This window comes from Loxodonta africana, chromosome 7 (genome assembly GCF_030014295.1).
Source record: "Loxodonta africana isolate mLoxAfr1 chromosome 7, mLoxAfr1.hap2, whole genome shotgun sequence".
NCBI classification, from domain to species: Eukaryota; Metazoa; Chordata; class Mammalia; order Proboscidea; family Elephantidae; genus Loxodonta; species Loxodonta africana.
The window spans coordinates 66,841,833-66,864,383 of record NC_087348.1 but is presented as its reverse complement, the minus strand read 5'-3'; the positions used below and the strand labels follow the sequence as shown (position 1 = coordinate 66,864,383).

The following is a 22,551-nucleotide window of genomic DNA, read 5'->3' as shown; positions in this document are numbered from 1 at the left end:
AAATGGAATATGCTAATAATCCACTCAACCTCTACTGGTTTAAAATCATATAAGAATATGATTTATTTTATCAAAGCATCAGAAAACTGTATCTTCTTTCTAAACAATAAAATGCCTACAAAGTACCTTCTTGCTTCCCAGGTGAGTGAGAGGAAAACACAAACAGTTACCTGCATCTTTTTTCAACAGTCCTGGAGAAAGCGCTTTAAGAAAAGACTTTTTTAAATCTGAGGACATAGGACGGGCCCAAGAAACAGGAAATGTCCGTTCAAGGCAGAGACACACAAAATGAAGTTAAGAAAAGGATTCAACCAAATAGTATATTGCTGACACCAAATGGGAGTTGCAAAATAACAGCAAAATGAAAAAACCAAGATCTGTCCTGAATGTCTGGGGTTCACAGGATTTTGGAAGATTACATCTTTTTTGGAGTTATATAGAGGATGACTAGTTTCCAAAGAACGAGTATGTAAGTATACTGAACACCAAAATATGCTAAAATTATTTAACTTTTGATAATTCAAAAACCAGGAGCATTAGCTCCTCATTATGATCTCTGAATATCATTGCACAAAACTTTCAGAATATATGTTTATTTAAACTATCTGGTACTAGATAAGTATTTGCTATGAATATGATACAGAATCTTTAAAACAGGACACAAACACCATGGGGAGATAAAGGGTTATTTTAAAGAGAAGAAAAAATGAACTTAAATGAAGTTGCATCAGTATTGCTCTGAATAGCTGATTGCTTCTTCACCAAAAGGATGAGTGGTTTTGGAGAACTTCAGCATTTAAATGACTTGAAATTTCCAACTTACTTGAAATAATAATTCTGGGGGTTTTGTAATGAATACTTAATGTATTTCTTATACAAAAATCCAAAGTCCTTCCAATTTCTCCCAAGAATGAGAAACATAAAGGATTTTGATCTGGGATATTCTAACTGCTTCGCCAACATAACCTTCAATCCCAACAGTGGTAAAAATGTAATATCTGTAAATGTTGCCTTAAAAGATTATTTTGATGTTCTAGCGTGACATGAATGTTAAACCTTCTTTGCATGGGTGTTTAATAAATTTTTACTTTAACATGAATACATTGCTCTTAACTGGGTACTATCTAAAAACCTCATCCAAGGTTTACCAACCTCTCTCACTGACAACATCACAGTTCACATATTTCTCAGCAGGGAAGATTGGCTTCCAGTGGGGAAACTTTAGTATCAGCTTTTCCAAAAAGCCCAAAAGGAGAGTTAAACTGAACTGCTCTTCCAGAACACATGAACATCATTGCTGCCAAATGCTAAATCCCCTAACACCCAGAGACATTTCCTATGATTCTGTCTGTGGTACAAGATGAGATTCCTGTAATATTTATCTTAAAAACAATTTTTTTTCAAATAATAACACTAAAAACGGTAACAGTAGTTATAACAGCAATAGTAATAATAATTATAATGATAGAAGCTATGAGGAGTCCTGCTGGCTCAGTGGCTAAGTGCTCAGCTGCTAACCAAAAGATTGGTGCTTCAAATTCACTAACCGCTCCTTGGGAAAAAGACCTGGCAGTCTGCTTCCTTAAAGATTTACAGCCTTGGAAGCACTACGGGGCAGTTCTACTCTGGCCTATAGGGTTGCTATGAGTTGGAATCAACTCAATGCCAACGGGTTTTGTTTTGTTTTTTTGGTTCGTTTTTATGTAGCATTTTGTATATATAAAATGTCAAACCTTTACAACAACCCCTCAAGATAGATATTATTCATCCAGTTTTACAGATGATGGAACTGAAGCACAAAATGATTAAATAATTTCTCCAGGGTCCTACAGCTAGGAAATAATGTTGGCCACACTTATTGAGTATTTACTTATTGGCAATGACCTAAACGCATTAACTGCATTAGCGAACTTGGGATCCTCATAATAATCTTATGAGGTTAGCACTGCATAGTGTCCACTTTTTGGTTGAGAAAACTGAGGCACAGAGTGGTTAAGTAATTTTCCCTATGTCATCCACCTGATAAGTGCTGAACTGAGATTCAAACCCAGGCAGTCTAGTTCTAGAGCCCACTTAGTAAGCTACTTTGCCTTTCTAAATATTAGAACTTAGATTCAAACCCAGATCTAGTTCACTTAAAAACAAATGACTTACAAAAATGAGTTTTCTCATTGTTTAAAACTATACTACATTCCTCCTTTAGTGCAGCAAACACTATCAGATAAGCGAAGACACCAACATATATGCTAGCTAAATATATTTCAATGCAAATATATGTAGAAGCCCAATGGATTGTGTAGAGACGTGAATAATGATGACAGTCCGTCAGATATACACAGAAGCACGTGCTCATTCTTGTGCTGAGAAACAGCTGCATAATCCACTGGAAAGCCTATCCTACTAGGAATCCAAAGCTCAAATGCTCCTGCCCTTTCTCTACATGAGAAGTAAAATGAATCCACATATTCTCACATTAGCATGATAGCTTGAAGCACACTATTCCACTGGATAAATGCTCTGATTTCTGATCAATGTATAATCTATGGACCTGTACCTAAACCCTGCATAGGTTACATAAAGTTTATGGCCTCTATAACAGCTCATTTATTCTAGTATTTCTACCTAACTACAATCTTTGTCGCTCCCTCCTGATCACAGTAATTATCACCTAAAGAATAGGTCTTTATAAAAGGAATGAGAGTCAGAAAGTTTTTACTCTGTCACAGAATTGAGGTTTTTATCACTGATGCTTTTCCCTGAAATCTCATATGACTCCAGAACCTGACCTACACCAGTTCACTGGGCCTAGGATCATATACTTAGTAGTATGATACAAAAGACACGATAGTGGCAGCAGCACTATTATTAAAGAGAGATTAAAACAGCTGTACATTATGCTGAAGCACTCACTCTTCCCTTTACAAACAGACGGTCCTGGATCACAAGCAGCACTTGACCATTTAAATCACGACAACAACCAGATTTAACCAGCTGGGCCATATTCTCCTAGGCAATGCCTGTTGACCTCCTCAGTCGCAGCTGCTCAAATGAAATTCTCATTAGACAACTTATTTTCAGAAGCCAAAGGACTCTCTGATTAAATATATGTATTTAGATATAGAAGTCCTTTTTAAAGTATTCATTTTCTGACAACTGTCGCTTATGTTAGAGCCCAGCTACACTGGCAACAGGATGGGTGATACAAGGATAACTAAAATTCATCATTTAATCACAGCTAAAGGATTTTTCTCTTGGAAGAATTTTAACCTCTATCTATTAAAGTCTTTCTGCATACCCTACTCATGAATACCAGGTAGATTCTGGTATTCATTCATTCTATCCATCTGTCTATGCATGTATGCATTTCTCTATGAACTAAATTAAGGTTAAATTTACTAGAAACATTCCTATTTTTCCACAAGCCTCACTTGCAGAGGGGCACTTCAGACAGAATATATCTGTTCATCAGTATTTTGATAATACAGTCAAATCACTGTCCTGGGGAGCAGATTTCTAGGAGATACGGCAGATTAAACACTAGACAATAAATTGGTTAGTCAAAACATCTGCCTGTCAGGGAATAACCTTTCTATCACTATGTGGAAAGTTTTTATTTTGTTCTAAAATGGACCATAATAAACAAACTTTTTTATAGATCAGTTCCTATATGTAGAGGGAAATGAGAGGGAAGGTATTAAGTCTGACAAAGAATCAAAACATTCTCCAGGGCAAGAATGACTGAGGAAAGTCATTTATTATGTCAATCACACAGCCTTGTCAATCAAGCTAATCATGAGGTATAGTCCTCAAACCAGGAAGCAGAAATGGGGGAGAGGTGGGGAATCCACTTGAAAGCTCTTATGTTCCATTTGATTGGCGGTGTCCCAAATAAGGAGATAGACCTGGAGCTTCAAAGGGTCAAAGGTAGGCAAGTAGTGGTGGAGTTGTTATACCTTTTTCAACCTAGAATATATTATAGACTCAGAAATGTATCCAAACCTTTTTAATGATCTTTTCTGGAATTATTTCTGTTCTCCCATTATACTACTCTGTTCTATTGCTCCAAACTGATAATTAAAATTAGAATTCAAACTCAGAATTACAAAATAGAAATCTTCATCGTATCCATCTCCAAAACATGTTCCTCCACTTCTCTTTTTTTTTTTTTAATTAATTATATTAACACCCTCCTACTTACCCAAAGTTTAAAAGCTCTGAGCTACCTTTGAATCATTCTTCTCTCTTGGTCTCCACACTTAAATGTCAGGTCTTAACAATTTTATGTCTTAATATCTTTCCCATATGTACCTCCCATCCCTTCCTTTCTCATTTCTACTGCCTTAGTTCAGGCCCTCATTATCTCTAGCCTGAAACATTTTCCTTAATGTCTCTCCCTGCTCCCATCCATCCTACACAGTGCTGCTAGATTAACTTCCCTGAAGGAAAGCTCTAATCCACCACTTCATTGTGCTACAAAATAGTCAATGGTTCCTCCATTACCTTCAACATACAGTTCAAACTCCTAGAATTAAAGGGCCTCCATGATCTGAACACAACCACTGAAAAAGTCATATCCCATATGTATCGTCACATAAGTTAGAGCCTGACTGTTGGCTGTTTTAAAGCTCTCTGCCTGTTCCTTCTGCTTTAAATATCCTTCCCCTCAATTTTTGCCTATATAAATCCTTACATGCTCTAAGATTAGTTAAGACCCATTTCCTTAAAGAATTTTCCTGGGGGTTCCTAGACAGGAGCAATTTGTACCTTATAAACTCCAATAACATTTTGTCTATATAGCTAGCAGGGTACTTATCATACATTAGACATTGAATTAGAGCTCATTTTATATACATCTTATATCTATTATTGGAGCCCTGGTAGCACAATGTTTAAGAGCTCAGCTGCTAACCAAAATATTGGCAGTTCAAAGCCACCAGCTGCTCCTTGGAAACCCTATGGGGCAGTTCTGCTCTGTCCTATAGAGTCACTATGAGTTGGAATCAACTCAATAGCAAGGGATTTTTGGGTTTTTTTTTTTTTTAATATCTATTATTAAAAGTTAAAGACTATTGTTTTATTTATTATGGGTGCCACATATAATCTAGTATTAACCCTTAACCTAGGACCACACATCCAAGGGCCTATGGATAGAATTCAAGGGGTCTGTGAACTTGGATGGAAAAAAAATTGATTAATCCATAACTGAATTTTTGTACTTCCTTAAATTACAAATACAGGAAACAAGCAACAGAGTCTTAGCCGTACCTATGACATTGTCGGCAATAGAATCACAATAGATATTTTTATATTACACTATGCTTGTTGCAGATATCTCAAAATATCTTTTATGGTTATCACTACCTCAAAATCATGATATCGTTAGGCCCCCACTATATTTTGTTATTTAATGCATTAGTAAAGTAGCACATTTGACCATATCACAAATTCTTGAAATTACTTAATATCTTAATATAATTCATTTTCTCTATAATTCCATGTATCTTACTTCATGCATTTAAAATCATTCTAAGAAAGGATGTGTAGGCTTCACCAGATTCCCATGACCAAAAAAAAAAAAAGTAAGAGGGTAAGAATCCCTGAGTTCAAATACAGTACCTTGCACATAATAAGAAAAACTTGTAGAAAAATAATCATGATACTATGCAAATTCTTAATTATGGCTATAAAAGATAAACTATGAACTACAGACTATTGTTCATAAAAATTCATGGAGTTTTGGCACTGGGAAGAAACCAATCCTCTGTCCTATCCTTTACAATAAAAAAAAAAAAAAAACTCCCTATAAAAATGGCTATTGAGATTGCTGCACACCTTCAAGGACAATTTATTATCTTCAAAGAAACTTATTCCACACAAGGGCAGCGATAACTGTTAGTCGGTCTCGATATAAAGCATAAACTGGTTCCCTGTAACTTCTCACTGATCTGCATTCTACCCCGGGAGCTATATAGAATAAGTCGAATCAATCCTCCATGTTGACTTTAAAGACAACCATTATGTTATCCTTGATATTCTTTTCTCTTGCTTAATATTACTAATTCCTTTAACCTTTCCTCTTATTAAAAAATTTTGTGACTGTCATCATGCTAACTGTTCTTTTCTGAAAATATTCTATTGCATTTTAGTCCCTCTTAAAGTGTGATAATTTTGAACTCAACATAGTATTTCAGATGCATTCTACTGAGCAAAGAGTTCGATAGGACTACCACCTCCTGCATGCTACATACAGTACTTCTATTAAAGCCGACTGACAAAGCCTTGGCAATCTTGGGGCCAATGCTTTCCCCATTGTGCTTTCTGTGAACTCTAGCTTTTTCTCCATCCATATTTAATTTCCATCCATATTTAATTTCCTTCAGTAATTACTTGTGCATCTCGGGGTTTTGGTTACAACTTCTGAGCTTAAAAGTCCAAACCAAAAAACCAAACCCATTGCCATCAAGTCAATTCCAACTCATAGCGGAAACCCTGGTGGCATAGTGGTTAAGTGCTATAGCTGTTAACCATGAGGCTGGCAGTTCAAATCTTCCAGGTGCTTCTTGGAAACTCAACAGGGCAGTTCTACTCTGTCCTACAGGGTCACTATGAGTCGAATTTAAAAGTAAGATCTATTAAATTGGATCTCAACAGGTTGGTTTTAAGTTCGTATTTTTAGTTTGTCAAAATGTTTTGAGTTTTCTCTCGTCTTCACTGTTCTTCCCAGACTTGTGGAATCTGTATATTTAATGAGCATGTTTCCTATCGCTTCAAATTTGTATTTAATATATACATTAATACACACTCAAAATGCATTAACTTCTGATGTCTAAAATACATGTACAGTAGAAAACAATCGAAGTTCTGTAAAACAGGTGATAAAAAAATTCTTTGCTACAGGATTTTTTTTTTATAGGAATACAGTAGTAAAGCACTCTTAAATGAGCAATCTCATCTTGCAAGAGCCTCTGCTGTATAAAATCAACTATAGCATATGATAATGAAGAGAGAAAATAGGGAACTAACTATTATTTGCAGAAGTAAAGTAACCACAGTTATTATTAGGAGCTGCCAAGTTAATTTCACCACAGAGTGACTCCAAGTGACAAAGTAGAACTGTCCCATAGGGTTTTCTAGGCTGTAATCTTTACGGGAGCGGAACAGTCAACCTTTTAGTTAATAGCCGAGCACTTAACTGTTGTGCCACCAAGGCTCCTAACTATTACTTGCAAATAAAACCCTAGCATTACTAGGGATTTAAAATTCCTTAGTAGTCCAGAAAAGAAAAAATTCATTACAAATCAATTTCTTCATTTTTACACTAAAGAGCCCTCTAAAGTATTTAGAAAACCATGTACTGCTATACTGAAACCATTTGTGTGTGTGTGTGTGTGTGAATCACAATTAAAAGTTACCTAACAATCTCAGTCAGAGAGCCTCAATTATTCTAGAACAGAGCCAAGAACCATGAAAACGAAGTCTCTGAGCAACCAGAAGGCTCATCACAAAGTCCATGCACTAAAGATCACATATGTTACCCATCAGAGAATCTCTCAGCAACTTGCTCAGAACAAATTTGTTCATATTTTATATATAGTACAGGATATCATAATCATCTAGTTTCATAATCTATAAATTACCAGAAGGATCAAATTAGAAAGTGTTTATAGCAAAGCCAGAAGTAACAGCCTGCACTGTGATATTGATGGAGAAACACACATGCACACACACACATGCCACATGTACCTGTACTTTATATATATAAATATATTTATATTTTGGTGTGTGTATTTTTTTTTTTTAATGTGTATCAGACACAAGAACTCCGAAGTTTAGTAATTACAGGAAAATGATCATAAAGCTAAATAGTCCTGATCATCTCAAAGATCTTGGGGAGCATCATTTCATTATAGCCCAGTAAAATAATTTACATTTTTAATGTGATAATCATAACACCTCAAGTTTACACAGTTTTACAGTTCTTAAGAGGCTTTTATATTCTTTATTATAGTTGATCCTCAAAAAGTTTCAGTTGCCAAGTCAGGTGTTAGTATATACCAAATTTTAAACTTCATGGTTTAGAGAGGTTGAAAAACTTACTGCAGGTTTTAGATACGTATTAAAGTTTCTAGTCTACCACACTGTGACCCTGAGTCATCAAAAAGAAAAGTTTACATTTTGTATGATATAATCTGATTAGTAAAACAGGGAAGCAGACACTTCCACAAAAAATAATCTGAAACTTTAAAAATTTTGATCCCTTAAAAATAAAAGTGTTGCATGAAAAAATCCATGATATCAAGTCTCCATTCCCCTATAGTGCCAAAACCAAAAAACCAAACCCAGTGCCATCGAGTTGGTTCCAACTCATAGCAACCCTATAGGACAGAGTAGAACTCCCCCATAGAGTTTCCAAGGAGCACCTAGTGGATTTGAACTGCCCACCCTTTGGTTAACAGCCGTAGCACTTAACCACTACGCCACCAGGGTTCCCATAGTGCCAAAGAGGTCTAAATTTAACTTACAATGCCAGTAATAAATCCAAGGTCTTATTACCCTACATTTTATGGCCTAAAATCTGTACATTAAGAAAAATGAAAAAACAGTATAGCAGTCACTTAGACTTGATTTATTTAGTTTAAAAATATTACTGAAGAGTCTTCTTTCATCTCTGTTTTAGGACCTATGTGTACCTCAGCAGACTCTTGTGGAGAAAGTAGAGAAGGTAGCCGTGGGATCCTGCACTAGACCTCATGTGTCAAAGCACCACCCCTTGAACATGTAGCCTCAGAATATTACAAATCTTCAACTCTCAATTCCACATTTGAAGATAAAATATTTATAAAAATGAGAAAAATAAATCAAATTTATTTTTGTTTGTTTTTGCTTCTGAACACTTGATATTAGTATGAGGAAACACTGTCCACCAAAAGAAAGTAAGGGAGAATAAATGAAAAATAAAGTTGTAGTTGGGAAAATTCCCATAGTGCCTTTTTTCAGGGTAAAGCTTACAGTCGGTTTAAAACCTTGATCTGTTATCATAAGAACCAAACAAAATGCACCAAGTTTTAGAAAAACAGAGCTATCTGCTTAACACTTCTAGTGGATCACAATCTGCCATCGCTATGGTAACCTCTGAATAACTTTTTCCTAGCTAGTGCCAATTATGCACGTCTCTGGCCCTTGAAATCCCACTTTTTTTTTTTTTTTTTTTTAAAAGGCCTGGAACCTTTAGGAGGAAAAAAGCCCAACGGTTAAGTCCACACATACCCTCTTGTTCAGTCCGAGTCATTTCCTCAAGCTTCTTCTGTTTCAGTGTGTCCACCACATCGGCAAGGCTCCCTTTGCGGCGTTCCGGGGTTCCAAAAGTAACACTGGTCATTATCTCGCGGTCCCGACTCCCTTCGTCAGGCTTATGTGGTGAGGTAGAGGTATTTCGGAACGAATATAGGGAACATAATTTATTATTCTCTGATTCCTAGGAAGATAAAATAAAATTAAAACCATTAGAATGTAAGTTTCCTTGCTTACAGTTCTAGAAAAATCCCAAATTCAGAATGAGAGTTTATGATGCCAAGAAGGAAAATAAAATATATTAACTATATCTGCTTAAACAATACTAAACACTGAAGAAACAATTATCAGAAATGGTACATTTAAATGGTTTAGTTTTTGGAATTATAAAACAGCCTCAGTGGTTTTAAAAAAAGAAAAAACAACTTTAAAACAGACACAAATGTCTTACTCATTTACACCCTTTATTTGAAATAATTTAGATTCGATGAATAATTATTAGGATTGGGAAAGTATTTCTTTGAATAGGGTACTTCTATTACCAACAATTTTCCCTTGGTCTAAGAAACATGTAGAATAACAAAAGTATTACCCTTTACACTTAGAACCAGTAGAAAAATTAGCTTCAGTCTCCAATGTTAACTGTTCATCAGAAAATGTATAAAATATTTAAATCAGTACTAGAAAGTTAGCCGGTCTGAATATTTTTATGTTCTGGGGTTAGGGGAGAATCTTTCTTCTTAATTTTTTCTGGCTATACATCTGTCTAAAGTTACAGGAGCCTCTTTCTATCCCTTACCACTGATACTTCAGCACATATTTACGTAATATTTTTTCATATGGCATTTACAAACTACAGATCTGTTACAGAAACATTTGCACAAAGGAGTTAACTAACTGGTATGAAGTCTAGATCCATCGGCTGAGGAGGAAAAAGCAAATCTTAGATTGAAAATGACAAACACCTGAAAGTTTACAGAAAGGACCTGTTTGTGTCTCTCTCTAAATCATAACTGAGGCTTGGAAGTAACAGATATATGATTACAGTGTTCTGCAGTCTTGCATTTATCTTTTCTGTCTGTGCATAAGTATTCTCTTGTCCTATCTAAAAAAAAAAAAAAAAAATGTGAAGAAAAGCATCTACTGTTTTGTGATTCTCATCAGAAGCTTAAAAATCCTAACTGCTTCTACATCCCTCTTCTTCACCACAAAGAAGCCCAGCAAGCTTCAAGAGCTAAAGAGAAAAAAGCATGAGGCAAATAATACAGAGCTAATATTAATAACTGATGGGAATGGAGGTGAAAAGGAAAATAGAGTCTAGAGAAACACCTTTTCAAATATATCAAATGAGATAGTAACTGTACTCAATAAATGTTAGGTATTTAGGTATTATTGTCATTGTATATAATGTAGGAATGAAACTTATTTTCAGGGTTTCTGGGAGCATATAGTGAGAGAACATTTGTAAATCAACTAGGCACAGTGTTGACTTCATAGAAGTGGTGGTTAATAGACGGTGGGTACTATTATACTGAGGGAAGGAAAAGATCTAGGAATGGGGGCAAGGAAGGTTTTCTTCCCTCTAGACCTGAGGAACTGTGAGGTAAAAAATGTTGATCTGAGTCTTGAACAAAATTAATTATTATAAACTTACTAAATTTACTAATAACCATTGAATTGAATATATTAAATGGGTAAATTATGTGATGTATGTATTATATCTCAATAAAGTTGATAAAAAATATTGTGAGACAAATCTTCATCTTTTCTGAATTCTCATGGTTACTGTCTGTGGTTCAGGGTGACAGCGACCCTATTTTTATGACTAAAAATCAAGAAGTCATAGCTGGCATCTAAAAGAAGGAGTTACTCTGCATTGTCCTACAGAGTTATTATAAACATTAAATAAGATAAAAAAAAAAAAAATTCCTAGGGAAAGGAAAAAATCTAGGAAGAAGATAAGGAGGAGCTTTCTTCCCTGCCCTGTCCGATTTATTTTAGCCTTTTTAGTTTATTTCCGTACAAATGTATTGAGCGTCTGCTCTGTGCTCTGCATTGTGCTAGCAATGAGAATGCAGAAAAGATTAACGACTCCATTAAGAGGTAAAATGACTTTGGCAAACATATCTGAGTGTTAGTTTGCTGAAAGTAAAGAATGAACTGACCATTCCAGGGAGTTATGATTATGATGGAGCCCTAGTGGTTAGGAGATCGGCTGCTATCCAAAAGGTCAGCAGCTCGAATCCACCAGCCACTCCTCGGAAACCCTTTGGGGCAGTTCTACTCTGTCCTATCATGTACAGCTTATGAGACATAATTAGACCACGTTCCCTGATTTTTTTATTCATGGGAATATGGTTACTGTCAGCCTGCATCACAGACAATAACCATGGGTTCCTGTTGCAAAGATGACCCACACTGTCCTCAGCCTTATAATCTGTGCAAAGTGGTTTAACACTACCAAGCAGAACAAAGAAAAGGCTGAAAATCATGATTTCTCCAAGGAAGTCTCAAAAACTACTTGCAATATATAACCAAAGCACCAATTTAAGTAGAGAATAGAACCATAAATGACTTAAGTTGTATAAATCACCTATACCATCCTTGGGAACACTGGAAAAAGGCAAAAGTTACCATTTATGGCCCTCAACTTTTTTACCTTCTAAAACTTAAAAAAAAATGGCTGTTAATGAAATGAGGTCTATAGGCAATTCATCCCATTTAGATAGATAGGTAGATAGGTAGACAGCTAGACAAATAGACAGATAGACAGACGGAGACAGATAGATAGATAGATAGACAGGTAGCTGCTGTTATGTCTACTGTGCCTCATGACGACATTATGTACAACAGAATGAAATGCCTGATCCTGCATCAGCCTTATGATCACTGGCATATTCAAGTCCATCATTGCACCTATTGCGCCAATCCTTCTCATCGAGGCTCTTCCTGACCCTCACTGGCCCTCTGCCTCACCAAATGTGATATCCTCTTCCAGTGATTGATCCCTCCTGATGACATATCCAAAGCAAGCTAGTCAGACTAGCTGTTGTAATCCGTAAGGTTTTTACAGGCTACTTTCTGGAAGGAGATTACCAGGCTTTTATTCCTAGTTATCTTAGCCTGGAATCTCCACTGAAACCTTTCCACCATGGGTGACCCTGCTCGCATCTGAAATACCGATGGCATAGTTTTCAGCAACACGTAAACCACCACAGTACGACAAACTCTCAGACAGTAAGTAGCATTTGATTAAAAAGAGCCATAAAACCAAATGTTTAAAATAAGGAGATTATTGTCTGATATAAAATCAATAATGCCAAATTAAAAAAAGAAATAACAAAAGGATCTCTAAATTTTTTTCCGAGGCAGCTGAGTAATTTTTAAGTAAGCTTTCTTAATGAAAAAAAAAAAACAGCATCTTTTGTCATTTCCAAAAAAAACACGTCTTATGACATATCAATTAAGACAAGATGGCCATTGATAATATCTATCAAGTCTTGATGCATGTCACTGCAGCACAGCCACAGAAAGATCTGAGGTGATATTTCCCTAAAGCAGTGGTTCTCAAACTTCTTTGTGTAGAACAATCACCTGGCAAGTGTGTTAAATACAGATTCTTCCACACTCCCTGCCCAAGGATGGGACCGGGAATATGAATTTTGAGTAGCATTCCAGGTAATTCTGATGCACAAATCCTGACCCCACTACACCCATTCTTCACTTATCAACATGGTTAGTTTCTAAAGACCAGGTTGCTATGCAAAAATCGGCATTACGAGAAAATGGAGGATGACCACGTTGGATCACAAAATGGAAGATGACTATATCATTACATAAGTGCCAATATCGTTACATAAGTGCCAAACCACTGAGAATCATGGCCCAGTCAAGCAGACACACAACCTTAACCATCACAGTTGGCGTTACTCTTGCCTCACACCTCAGCATTTGTTACTGCCAGACATACATTGTTAATGTGCAAAATAGTCAGATAGTAGGTTTTTTACTAGTGTCATAAATGTGAAATATTGGATAATGGGATAGTCAATATGTAAGGAGTAGGCATATAAGAAACACTGCTCTCTAAGAAGGTAATGAAATAAATGTACTCTGCATCTGGGGTCTTAAAAGCCTGTGAGCAGCCATCTAGGATACTCCACTGGTCTCACCCCTTCAGTAGCAAGGAAGGAAGAAGAAAACTAAAGACACAAGCAAAAGATCAGTCCAAAGGACAAATGGACCACATCTACCACAGCCTTCACCAGACTGAGTCCAGTTCAAATAGATGGTACCCAGCTACCACCACTGACTGCTCTGACAGGGCTCACAATAAGAGGGTCCCAGACGGAGCTGCAGAAAAATGCAGAACAAAATTCTAACTCAAAAAGAAAGACCAGACTTGCTGGCCTGACAGAGACTGGAGAAATCCTGATAGTATGGCCCCCAGACACTCTTTCAGCTCAGTAGTGAAGTCACTCTTGAGGTTCACCCTTCAGCCAAAGATTTAACAGGCCCATAAAACAAAACAAGACCAAAGGGGCACACCAGCCCTGGGGCAAGGACTAGAAAGCAGGAGGAGACAGGAAAGCTGGTAATAGAGAATCCATGGTTGAAAAGGGAGAGTGTTGTTGACATGTCGTGGGGTTGTTAATCAATGTCATAAAACAATATGTGTACTAACTGTTAAATGAGAAACTACTTAAACCTTCATCTAAAGTACAATAAAAAAAATTGATACTACTTTACATCCAGTAAAAATGGCTAAAATTAGAAACCTCACAACACCAAGTGCTGACAAGGATATAGGGCAACTGAAACTCTTGTACACTGCTGGTGGGATGCAAATGGTAAAGCCTCTTTGGAAGGCAGTTTGGCAGTTTCTTATAAAGCTACACATATGTTTACCACACAGCCCAGCAATCTCACTTCTAGATGAACACACATGGCCAAAGATGTGTATACAAATATCTATAGCAGCTTTATGCATAACAGCCCCACACTGAAAAGAACCCAAATACCCATCGAGGACATACAAATAACAGTACATCTATACAATAGACTACGGCTCAGCAACAAAAAGGAACAAAATGCTAATGCACGCAACAATGTGGAGGAATCGCAAAAACATGCTCAATGAAAAATGCCAGATTCAAAAGGCTATATTGTATGACTCCATTTGTATGAAATTCTGGGAAAGGTAAACCACAGAGACAGAAGTCATCTCAATGGTAGCCAGGGCTTGGAGGTCGGAGGGGGTGACTGGCTAGAAAGGGTCATGAGGAAATTTTGGGGGTGATGGAAGTATTCTATGTCTTGATTGTGATGGTGGTTACATGACTGCATGCGTATTTGTCAAAACTCATAAAAGTGTACACTAAAAGGGCTAATTCTACTGTATATTAATTATACCTCAACAAACCTGACTTTTAAAAAAAACATAAAATAAATGTGCTCTGCCTTAATGTTATAATGTGCACATAATTATAAACATTTTCAAGAAGTCTGGTTAGTTGTAATTTAAAAAAGAACTTTGGAAGATTATTTCTCTTCACTTGACCTCTCTTATGAAAAGAGCCACTGTATAACATAACTGAGCTCATGAATATCACACACAAAAATATAACCAGAGCACATGGAGTTAATAAGCATTAGGTCATTTGAATAAAGTTCATTATAAATTTGTTTTCTCTCAACTATTAGCCTCAGTGGCCCCACTAAACCTAACAGGGAAGAAAAGTTTTCAAATACTCTCTTAAAGGACCCCAAGATACAATGCAAGAACTAATGTGATGTTGATTTCGATTATCTAAACAGCATTTCACTGGAGGTTAATTAAACACAGTACGTAAGGTACATGTAGATGACTGAAAAAGCAAACGGTAGTACAAAGAGTCATTAGGCAGAGTTACTAAAAAAGAAGAGCAATTTTCACAAATCGAGAATATGTAATTAAGATGTTTTCCAGTGTCTAAAGGGATATAAAAGTAAATATTAAAAAAAAGACAAATCATATTATAATAAATATTGTTCATTTTTTTCAGAAGTTGCTATTCAATACTGATTGCTCTGCAGTGGTATCCAGAGGATTTTAACTTAAATAGCCTTATCATAAACCAAAAAACCAAACCTACTGCCGTCAAGTCCATTCCAACTCATAGCAACCCTATAAGACAGAGTGGAACTGCCTTATAGGGTTTCTAAGACTGTACATCTTTATGGAAGCAGACTGCCACATCTTTCTCCTGTGGAGTGGCTGGTGGGTTGGAACCGCCAACCTTCTGGTTAGTAGCAGAGCACTTTAACTACTGTGCCACCAGGGCTCCTAGCCTTCTCATGGTACTGTAAATATATAAAATTTACTCAGATCTGTCCCTCTGTACATTTTGTTCCTTTCCTCTGGACTATCCTGCTTTCTTTTTGACTATGAACCCAACCCACTCTTCAAAGCTCATATCGAGCTTCGTTTTATCCTTGAAGCCCTCCCTGGCTATTCTGGGCTTCACTATCCTCCTACCTCCCTGAACTACACATCAAAGCACTTAATCAGAATCACACAACTTGGTTAATAATACACTAAGATAAATTATTCACTATAATTTTGCATGTATTAGTCATATTTACAACTAAATTTAAATCTTGACGGGTTGGGGCCATATCTCATGCTTCTTCTATATGCCTCCAGAGCACAAACAAAAAGTTAAGTAAATTGTTGACTGATAAACTGGTACTTGAAACAACTGTTCACTGAATATGTCAAAAATAATCAAAAATTAAAGCCAAGGGCAAGGGTTTGTTCTAACAATGACAGGATTGTTTAAACAAAATATTACCAACTGAGATTTTAAAAAACAAGAGATTCAGAGATTCATTCAATAAAAGATAATAAAGCTACACAATGGACTACCACACAGTCATTAAAACATTATATATGCTGAATTTAGTGTTAATAGTGATATGTATATGTTTTTTAGATCTCTGTGTGTGTGTGTGTGTGTGTGTGTGTGTGTGTGGCTACCATTGAGAATGGATTTAACATTTTAAATTTATAACAATTTAATTTGAAACAATTACAGGCAACTTGCATGTCCAATTTGAGATTATTTGAGGATATTATGATTTTAGCCATATTAAGAAATTATTTAAAAAAAGACATTTTGCAGAAAACTTAATGGCACAGTGGTTAAGAGTTACAGCTGCTGACCAAAAGGTCAGCAGTTAAAATCCACCAGCCACTCCTTGGAAACCCTATTGAGGCAGTTCTACTCTGTTCAATAGGGTCGCTGTGAGTCAGAATCGACTCAGCGGCAATGAATTTGGGTTTTTTTGGCTTATACTGAAGAATATGGAATGATCCACATGCACTTGGAAGTAGTATTCTGCCATTGTTAGGTGGAGTGTTCCATCTCTTAGGTTTAGCTGGATTGTAATGTTCAATTCCTCTATTTTTTAATTCATCTTCTTCTTAGATGTTCTATCCATTACTGGCGTATTGAAGTTTCTAGCTGTTATTGTACAACTGGCTATTTTCCCTTTACTTATGTCAACGTGTGCTTCATATATTTTGTGACTCTGTTGTTAGGCGCATGTATGTTTTTAATTGTGCTATTTTCTTGATGAATTGACACTTTTATCAATATATAATATACTTCTTTGTCTCTTTAACAGTTTTGGCTTAAACTCTATTTTGGCCAACTGCACAACCTCCCTGCATGATATTTTTGTATGTGTTACGTGGGGGAGGAGGGAGTGTTATTTACATGGGCATGTTATTGCAAAATATGGTAGAAAGGAATTCCTCAACATGATAAAGAAAAACTATGAAAAACCACCAGCTAACATTGTACTCAATGGTGAAAAAATGAAAGCTTTTCCCTAAGACCAAGGACAAGGATGCCTACTTTCACCACTGCTCTTCAACATTGTCCTAGAAGTTCTAGACAGAGCAATTAGGCAAGGAAAAGAAACAAAAGCCATGCAAATTGGAAAGAACTATTCATAGATGGCATGATTCTAAATATAGAAAATCCCAAAGAATCCTTAAGAAGCTACTACAGCTAATAAATAAATTCAGAATTTAGCAAAATTTCAGGGTACGAGATCAACATGCAAAAACTAGCTGTGTTTCTATACACCATCAATGAACAATCCAAAAAGGAAACTCATAAAACAATTCCATCTATAATAGCATCTAAAAGAACAAAATACCTAGGAATAAATTTAACCAAGAAGGTAAAAGATTTATACACAAAAGTACAAAGTGGTGTTGAAAGAAATTAAAGGAGACCTACGTAAATTGAAAGGCAACCTGTGTTCATTGGTTGGAAGACTTAATGTTGTTAAGAGGTCAATACTACATTTCTCCAAAGAAGATAAACGGCTAACAAGCACATGAAAATATGCTTCAGCATCTTTAGTCATTAGGCAACTGCACATCAAAACCACAATGATACCACTTCACACTCACTGGGATGGCTATTATAAAAAACAACAAAAAGTGTTGGCAACTGGAAAAATTGGAACCCTCATACACTGCTGGTGAAAATGCAAAATGGTGCAGCCACTATGGAAAATAGCTCAGCAGTTCCGTGAAAAGTAAAACATAGAATAACCATACAACCCAGCAATTCCACTCCGAGGGATATACCCAAAATATTTAAAAGCCGGGATGCAAACAGATACATGTATACCAGTGTTCATAGTAGCATTATTCATAATAGCCAAAAGGTGGAAACAATCCAGGTGTCCATCAACAGACGAATGGATAAACAAAATGTGATAAATACACACAATGGAATATTTTTCACTCAAAAAGTAATGAAGCTCTAATACATGCTACAACATCAATGAACCTTGGGAACATTATGCTAAGTGAAATAAGTCAGACATAAAAGGACAGATATTATATGAATCCACTTATACGAAATAACATGTTGTTGTTGTTAGGTGCCGTCAAGTCGGTTCCAACTAATAGCAACCCTATGTATAAGAGAACAAAACACCAACAGGTCCTGCACCATCCTCACAATCATTGCTAGTTGAGCCCATTATTGTAGCCACTGTGTCAGTCCCTTTCCTTGAGGGTCTTCCTCTTTCTCACTGACCCTCTACTTCACCAAGCATCATGTCCTTCTCCAGGGGATACTTCCTCCTGATAACATGTCCAAAGTACATGAGATGAAGTTTTGCCATCCTTGCTTCTAAGGAGCATTCTAGCTGCACTTCTTCCAAGACAAACTTATGTGAAATAAAATGAAATACGGAATATCTAGAGGAGCCAAATTCATAGACAAGAAAGTAGATTAGAGGTTAACAAGGGCTGGGGAAAGGAGAAGTTGCTTAATGAGTACAAAGTTTCTGTTTGGAGTGATCACAAAAAATTAGAAATAAATAGTGGTGATGGTTGCACAACATTGTGAAGGTAATTAATGCCACTGAATAGTATGCTTAAAAATGTTTAAAATGGAAAATGTTATGTTATATATATTTCACCCAAATTAAATATTTTTAAGTGTAAAAATTATATAGATTTTTAGAAAAAAATGATGTATAAACAAGAGTTCAGAATACCCAATAAATTACTAGTAATGGTTTCCTCTGAATGCTGGGATAATGGATAGTTTTTATTTTCTTTTTAAAGTTCTCTATACTTTGTAAATGTTCTATTATAAAAAATGTTTAATCAGAAAATAAATACTATTTTCAGAGTTAAATATAAATAGCAAAAAAACCACCATACAAATAGGTTATTCACAAGGAAAGATCTATTAAATAGAAAAAAGGATATAAAGTAGTATTTGTAACAATTTTGTTATATGTGTGCATAAGGGTAAATGTGACCAGAAGAAGAAAAAACTGGAAATATATATACCAAAATATTTACAGTGATTCCTAAATGGTGGTAAGATCATTTGTAATCTTTATTTTCTTTTTGCTTATCTATATTTTTAATTTATCCTCAGTGAACATACTACCTATGTAAGAAAGAAAAATAAAAGTCATTTTTGAAAGAGGAACACAGAATAATTTATGAGAATGGAGGCCGGCTTTGATTAGTAGTTCCCTCTCCAGCATGCCTGAATCCTTTAGCTATTCGTCAGTTGACGATGTGCTTACTGATGGCTGTGTTTGTTCTCAAGCTCCTTTATGCCATTTTTACTGACTATTGATATTACTTACCTTAATTAAACATTCTATAACAAATGAAATATAAGTGCGAAAGAAGCTTTTTCTAAGAAGATTACACTCAATGTAATCAGACTCAAGGCAACGGTAGTTGCATTGTCTGTAGAAGCTTTTTTTTTAATTAACAGCTCTACTGAGACATAATTTATAAACCATAAAATTCACCCATTTTAAGAGCACAATTCAATTATTTTTAGTATATGTACAAAGTTGTGCAACCATCACCACAATCGAATTATGGAACATTTCTATCACCCCCAAAAGTAACTTTATGCCCATTTAACTCATTTTCCACTCCCACTCCCAGCCCAAGACAGTTATCTACCTTCTGTCTCTACAGATTTGCTTTTTCTGGACATTTCATATAAATGGAATCATACAGTATGTAGTCTTTTGTGTCTGGCTTCTTTTGCCAAGCATAATGTTTTTTTTAGGTTCATCCATGCTGTGGCATGTATCAGTACTTCATTACTTTTTATTGCCAAGTAATATTCCAGTGTGTGACTATAGCACATTTTGCTTATCCTCCACCAGTTGTTGGACATTTGAGTTATTTCCTTTGGGGGGGTGAGGGGTTGTCAATAATGCTGTTATGAACATTTGCATGCAAGCCTTTGTGTGGACATATGTTTTCATTTCTCCTAGAAAGATACTTAGGAGTGGGATTGCTGTGTCACATGGTAACTCCATACTTAACATTTTGAGAAATTTCCAAACTGTTTACCAAGGTGGCTGCACAAGTATACATTGCCACCAGCAATGTATGGAGTCCAATTTCTCTGCATCCTCGTCAACACTTGTTATTGCCTGTTTTTTTGATTAAGCCATTCTAGTGGATAGGAAGTAGTGCCTCCTTGTGGTTTTGATTTGCTTTTCCCTAATAACGATATTGAGCATCTTTTCTCGTGCTTATCGGTCATTCATATATCTTAGATATATGAATATCTTCAAGGTATTCATACATCTTGGTCATTCATATTTCCTTGGAGAAATGTCTATTCAAGTCTTTTGTCCATGTTTTAATTGGGTTATTTGTCTTTTTACTATTGAGTCATAACAGTTCTTTACATTAATTCTCTTCTTAGATATACAATTTGCAAACATTTTCTCCCAGTCTGTGCCTTGTCTTTTCACTTTCTGGATGGTGTCCTCTAACATGCAAAAATTGTAATTTTGATTAAGTCCAATTTGTTTTTTTTTTTTTTATTACTTATGCTTTTGGTATTTTATCTAAGAAACCACTGCCTAACTCAGGACTACAAATATTTACTCTTATGTTTTTTTCTAAGAGTTTTATAGTTTTAACTCTTACATTTAGGTCTATGATCCACTTTAAATTAATTTTTGTGACTGGTATATGGTAGGGGTTGCTTTTTTTTTTTTTTTTTGCATATGTATATCCAACTGTCCTAACATTTGTTAAAAAGACTATTTCTGTCCCATTGAATTTTCTTCCCACTTCTGTTGAAAATCAATTGGTGGCAAATGTAAAGATTTATATCTGGGTTCTCAATTTTATAATCCCTGTTGAAATTTTAAAAATAACAATACAACTGGGTGCAGGAAATAAGGGCAGAAAGAAAACAGCCTCTGCCATTTGAGAACTGGTCTGACACTTAAAGCCAGGCCTCAGTGTTCTTCGAAGGTGTCCTGGAACTAACATCTAGGCTGTGTTATTCTCTGATTGGACATAAACAATCTCACAAAACACCAAGACAAGTCAGGGTCACTCTGAGACCATAATAAGGTAAGACAAAACAAGGCCACTTCATAATTTTGTCTAAGCCCAGACAAAAACAAGGTTACTATGCAACCCACAAATTACCAAGTACCCTCTTCTCCTGTCTAATATGAGTGACAGGTGCTTCTTTAGAGCTTTATCCTCTCTCTAGTCTGTCCTCCCTATAGATAAGATTTATTGACATACTCAGTCATAGATTGTCCTTGCCTTCTGGCAGCACCTAATCCATGTTGCTGTCGTTGTTAGGTGCTGTCGAGTTGGCTCCAACTGATAGTGACCCTATGTACCACAGAACGAAACACTGCCCGGTCCTGTGCCATCCTTACAATTGTTACACTGGAGCCCATTGTTGCAGCCACTGTGTCAATCCGTCTTGTTGAGGGTCTTCTTCTTTTCTGCTGACCCTGTACTTTACCAAGCATTATGTCCTTCTCCAGGGACTGATCCCTCCTGACAACATGTCCAAAGTATGTAAGACACAGTTTCGCCATTCTTGCTTCTAAGGACCATTCTGGTTGTACTTCTTCCAAGACAGATCTGTTCATTCTTTGGGCAGTCCATAGTATATTCAATATTCTTTGCCAACACCACAATTCAAAGGTGCCAATTCTTCTTCAGTCTACCTTACTCACTGTCCAGCTTTCACATGCATATGATGCGATTGAAAATACCGTGGCTTGGGTCAGGCGCACCTTAGTCTTCAAGGTGACATCTTTGCTTTTCAACACTTTAAAGAGGTCCTTTGCAGCAGACTTGCCCAATGTAATGAGTCTCTTGATTTCTTGAGTGCTGCTTCCATGGATGTTGATTGTGGATACGAGTAAAATGAAATCCTTGACAACGTCAATCTTTTCTCCATTTATCATGATGTGGCTATAGCAATCTATAGCAAACCTCTACTTTCTTAGACCCTACGCAAAATCACCCAAACAACACCCAAATCCTAAAATAGGATCTTTCTAACACTCTCTTACTGAGAAACCCCATGGCTCCCTATTGCAATGAGTAATAAACCCAATTTGTTCAACTACAGGTATCTTCCTGGTAGTCTTTGACTAGGGGATTATTTTTATTAAAAACAGTAACGAAGCCAATCATTTTCACTTTGTTTTAAATCACTATGCACTGGCAACCCAACCTGTTGGTACTCAATCTTCTCTGGCAGGGCAGATGGCTGCCCCCACTTCCCTGCCCCCTTGGGGCACACTCTGTTCATATATTTTAAGTTACGATAAGTGTTTAATTATGTATTTTAACATATTATATTAAGCACCTTAAACTTTTTTTATTAACCAAAAAGTACTGCCCCACTGTGCTGTGTAAGAGGCCTTCTA

The 22,551-nt window shown here is 36.1% G+C and overlaps 1 protein-coding gene across 5 annotated transcripts in view; it reads right to left on the bottom strand.

Annotated features, from left to right (window-relative positions):
• SOX6 (SRY-box transcription factor 6) overlaps positions 1-22,551 on the bottom strand; it is a 647,578-nt gene that overhangs the window by 324,374 nt on the left and 300,653 nt on the right. For all 5 annotated transcript variants that reach the window (XM_064288384.1, XM_064288383.1, XM_064288385.1 and 2 more), the window contains exon 4: positions 9,268-9,475. In XM_064288384.1, coding sequence (XP_064144454.1) covers positions 9,268-9,475 — 208 coding nt within the window. The remainder of the gene's footprint in view (positions 1-9,267; positions 9,476-22,551) is intronic.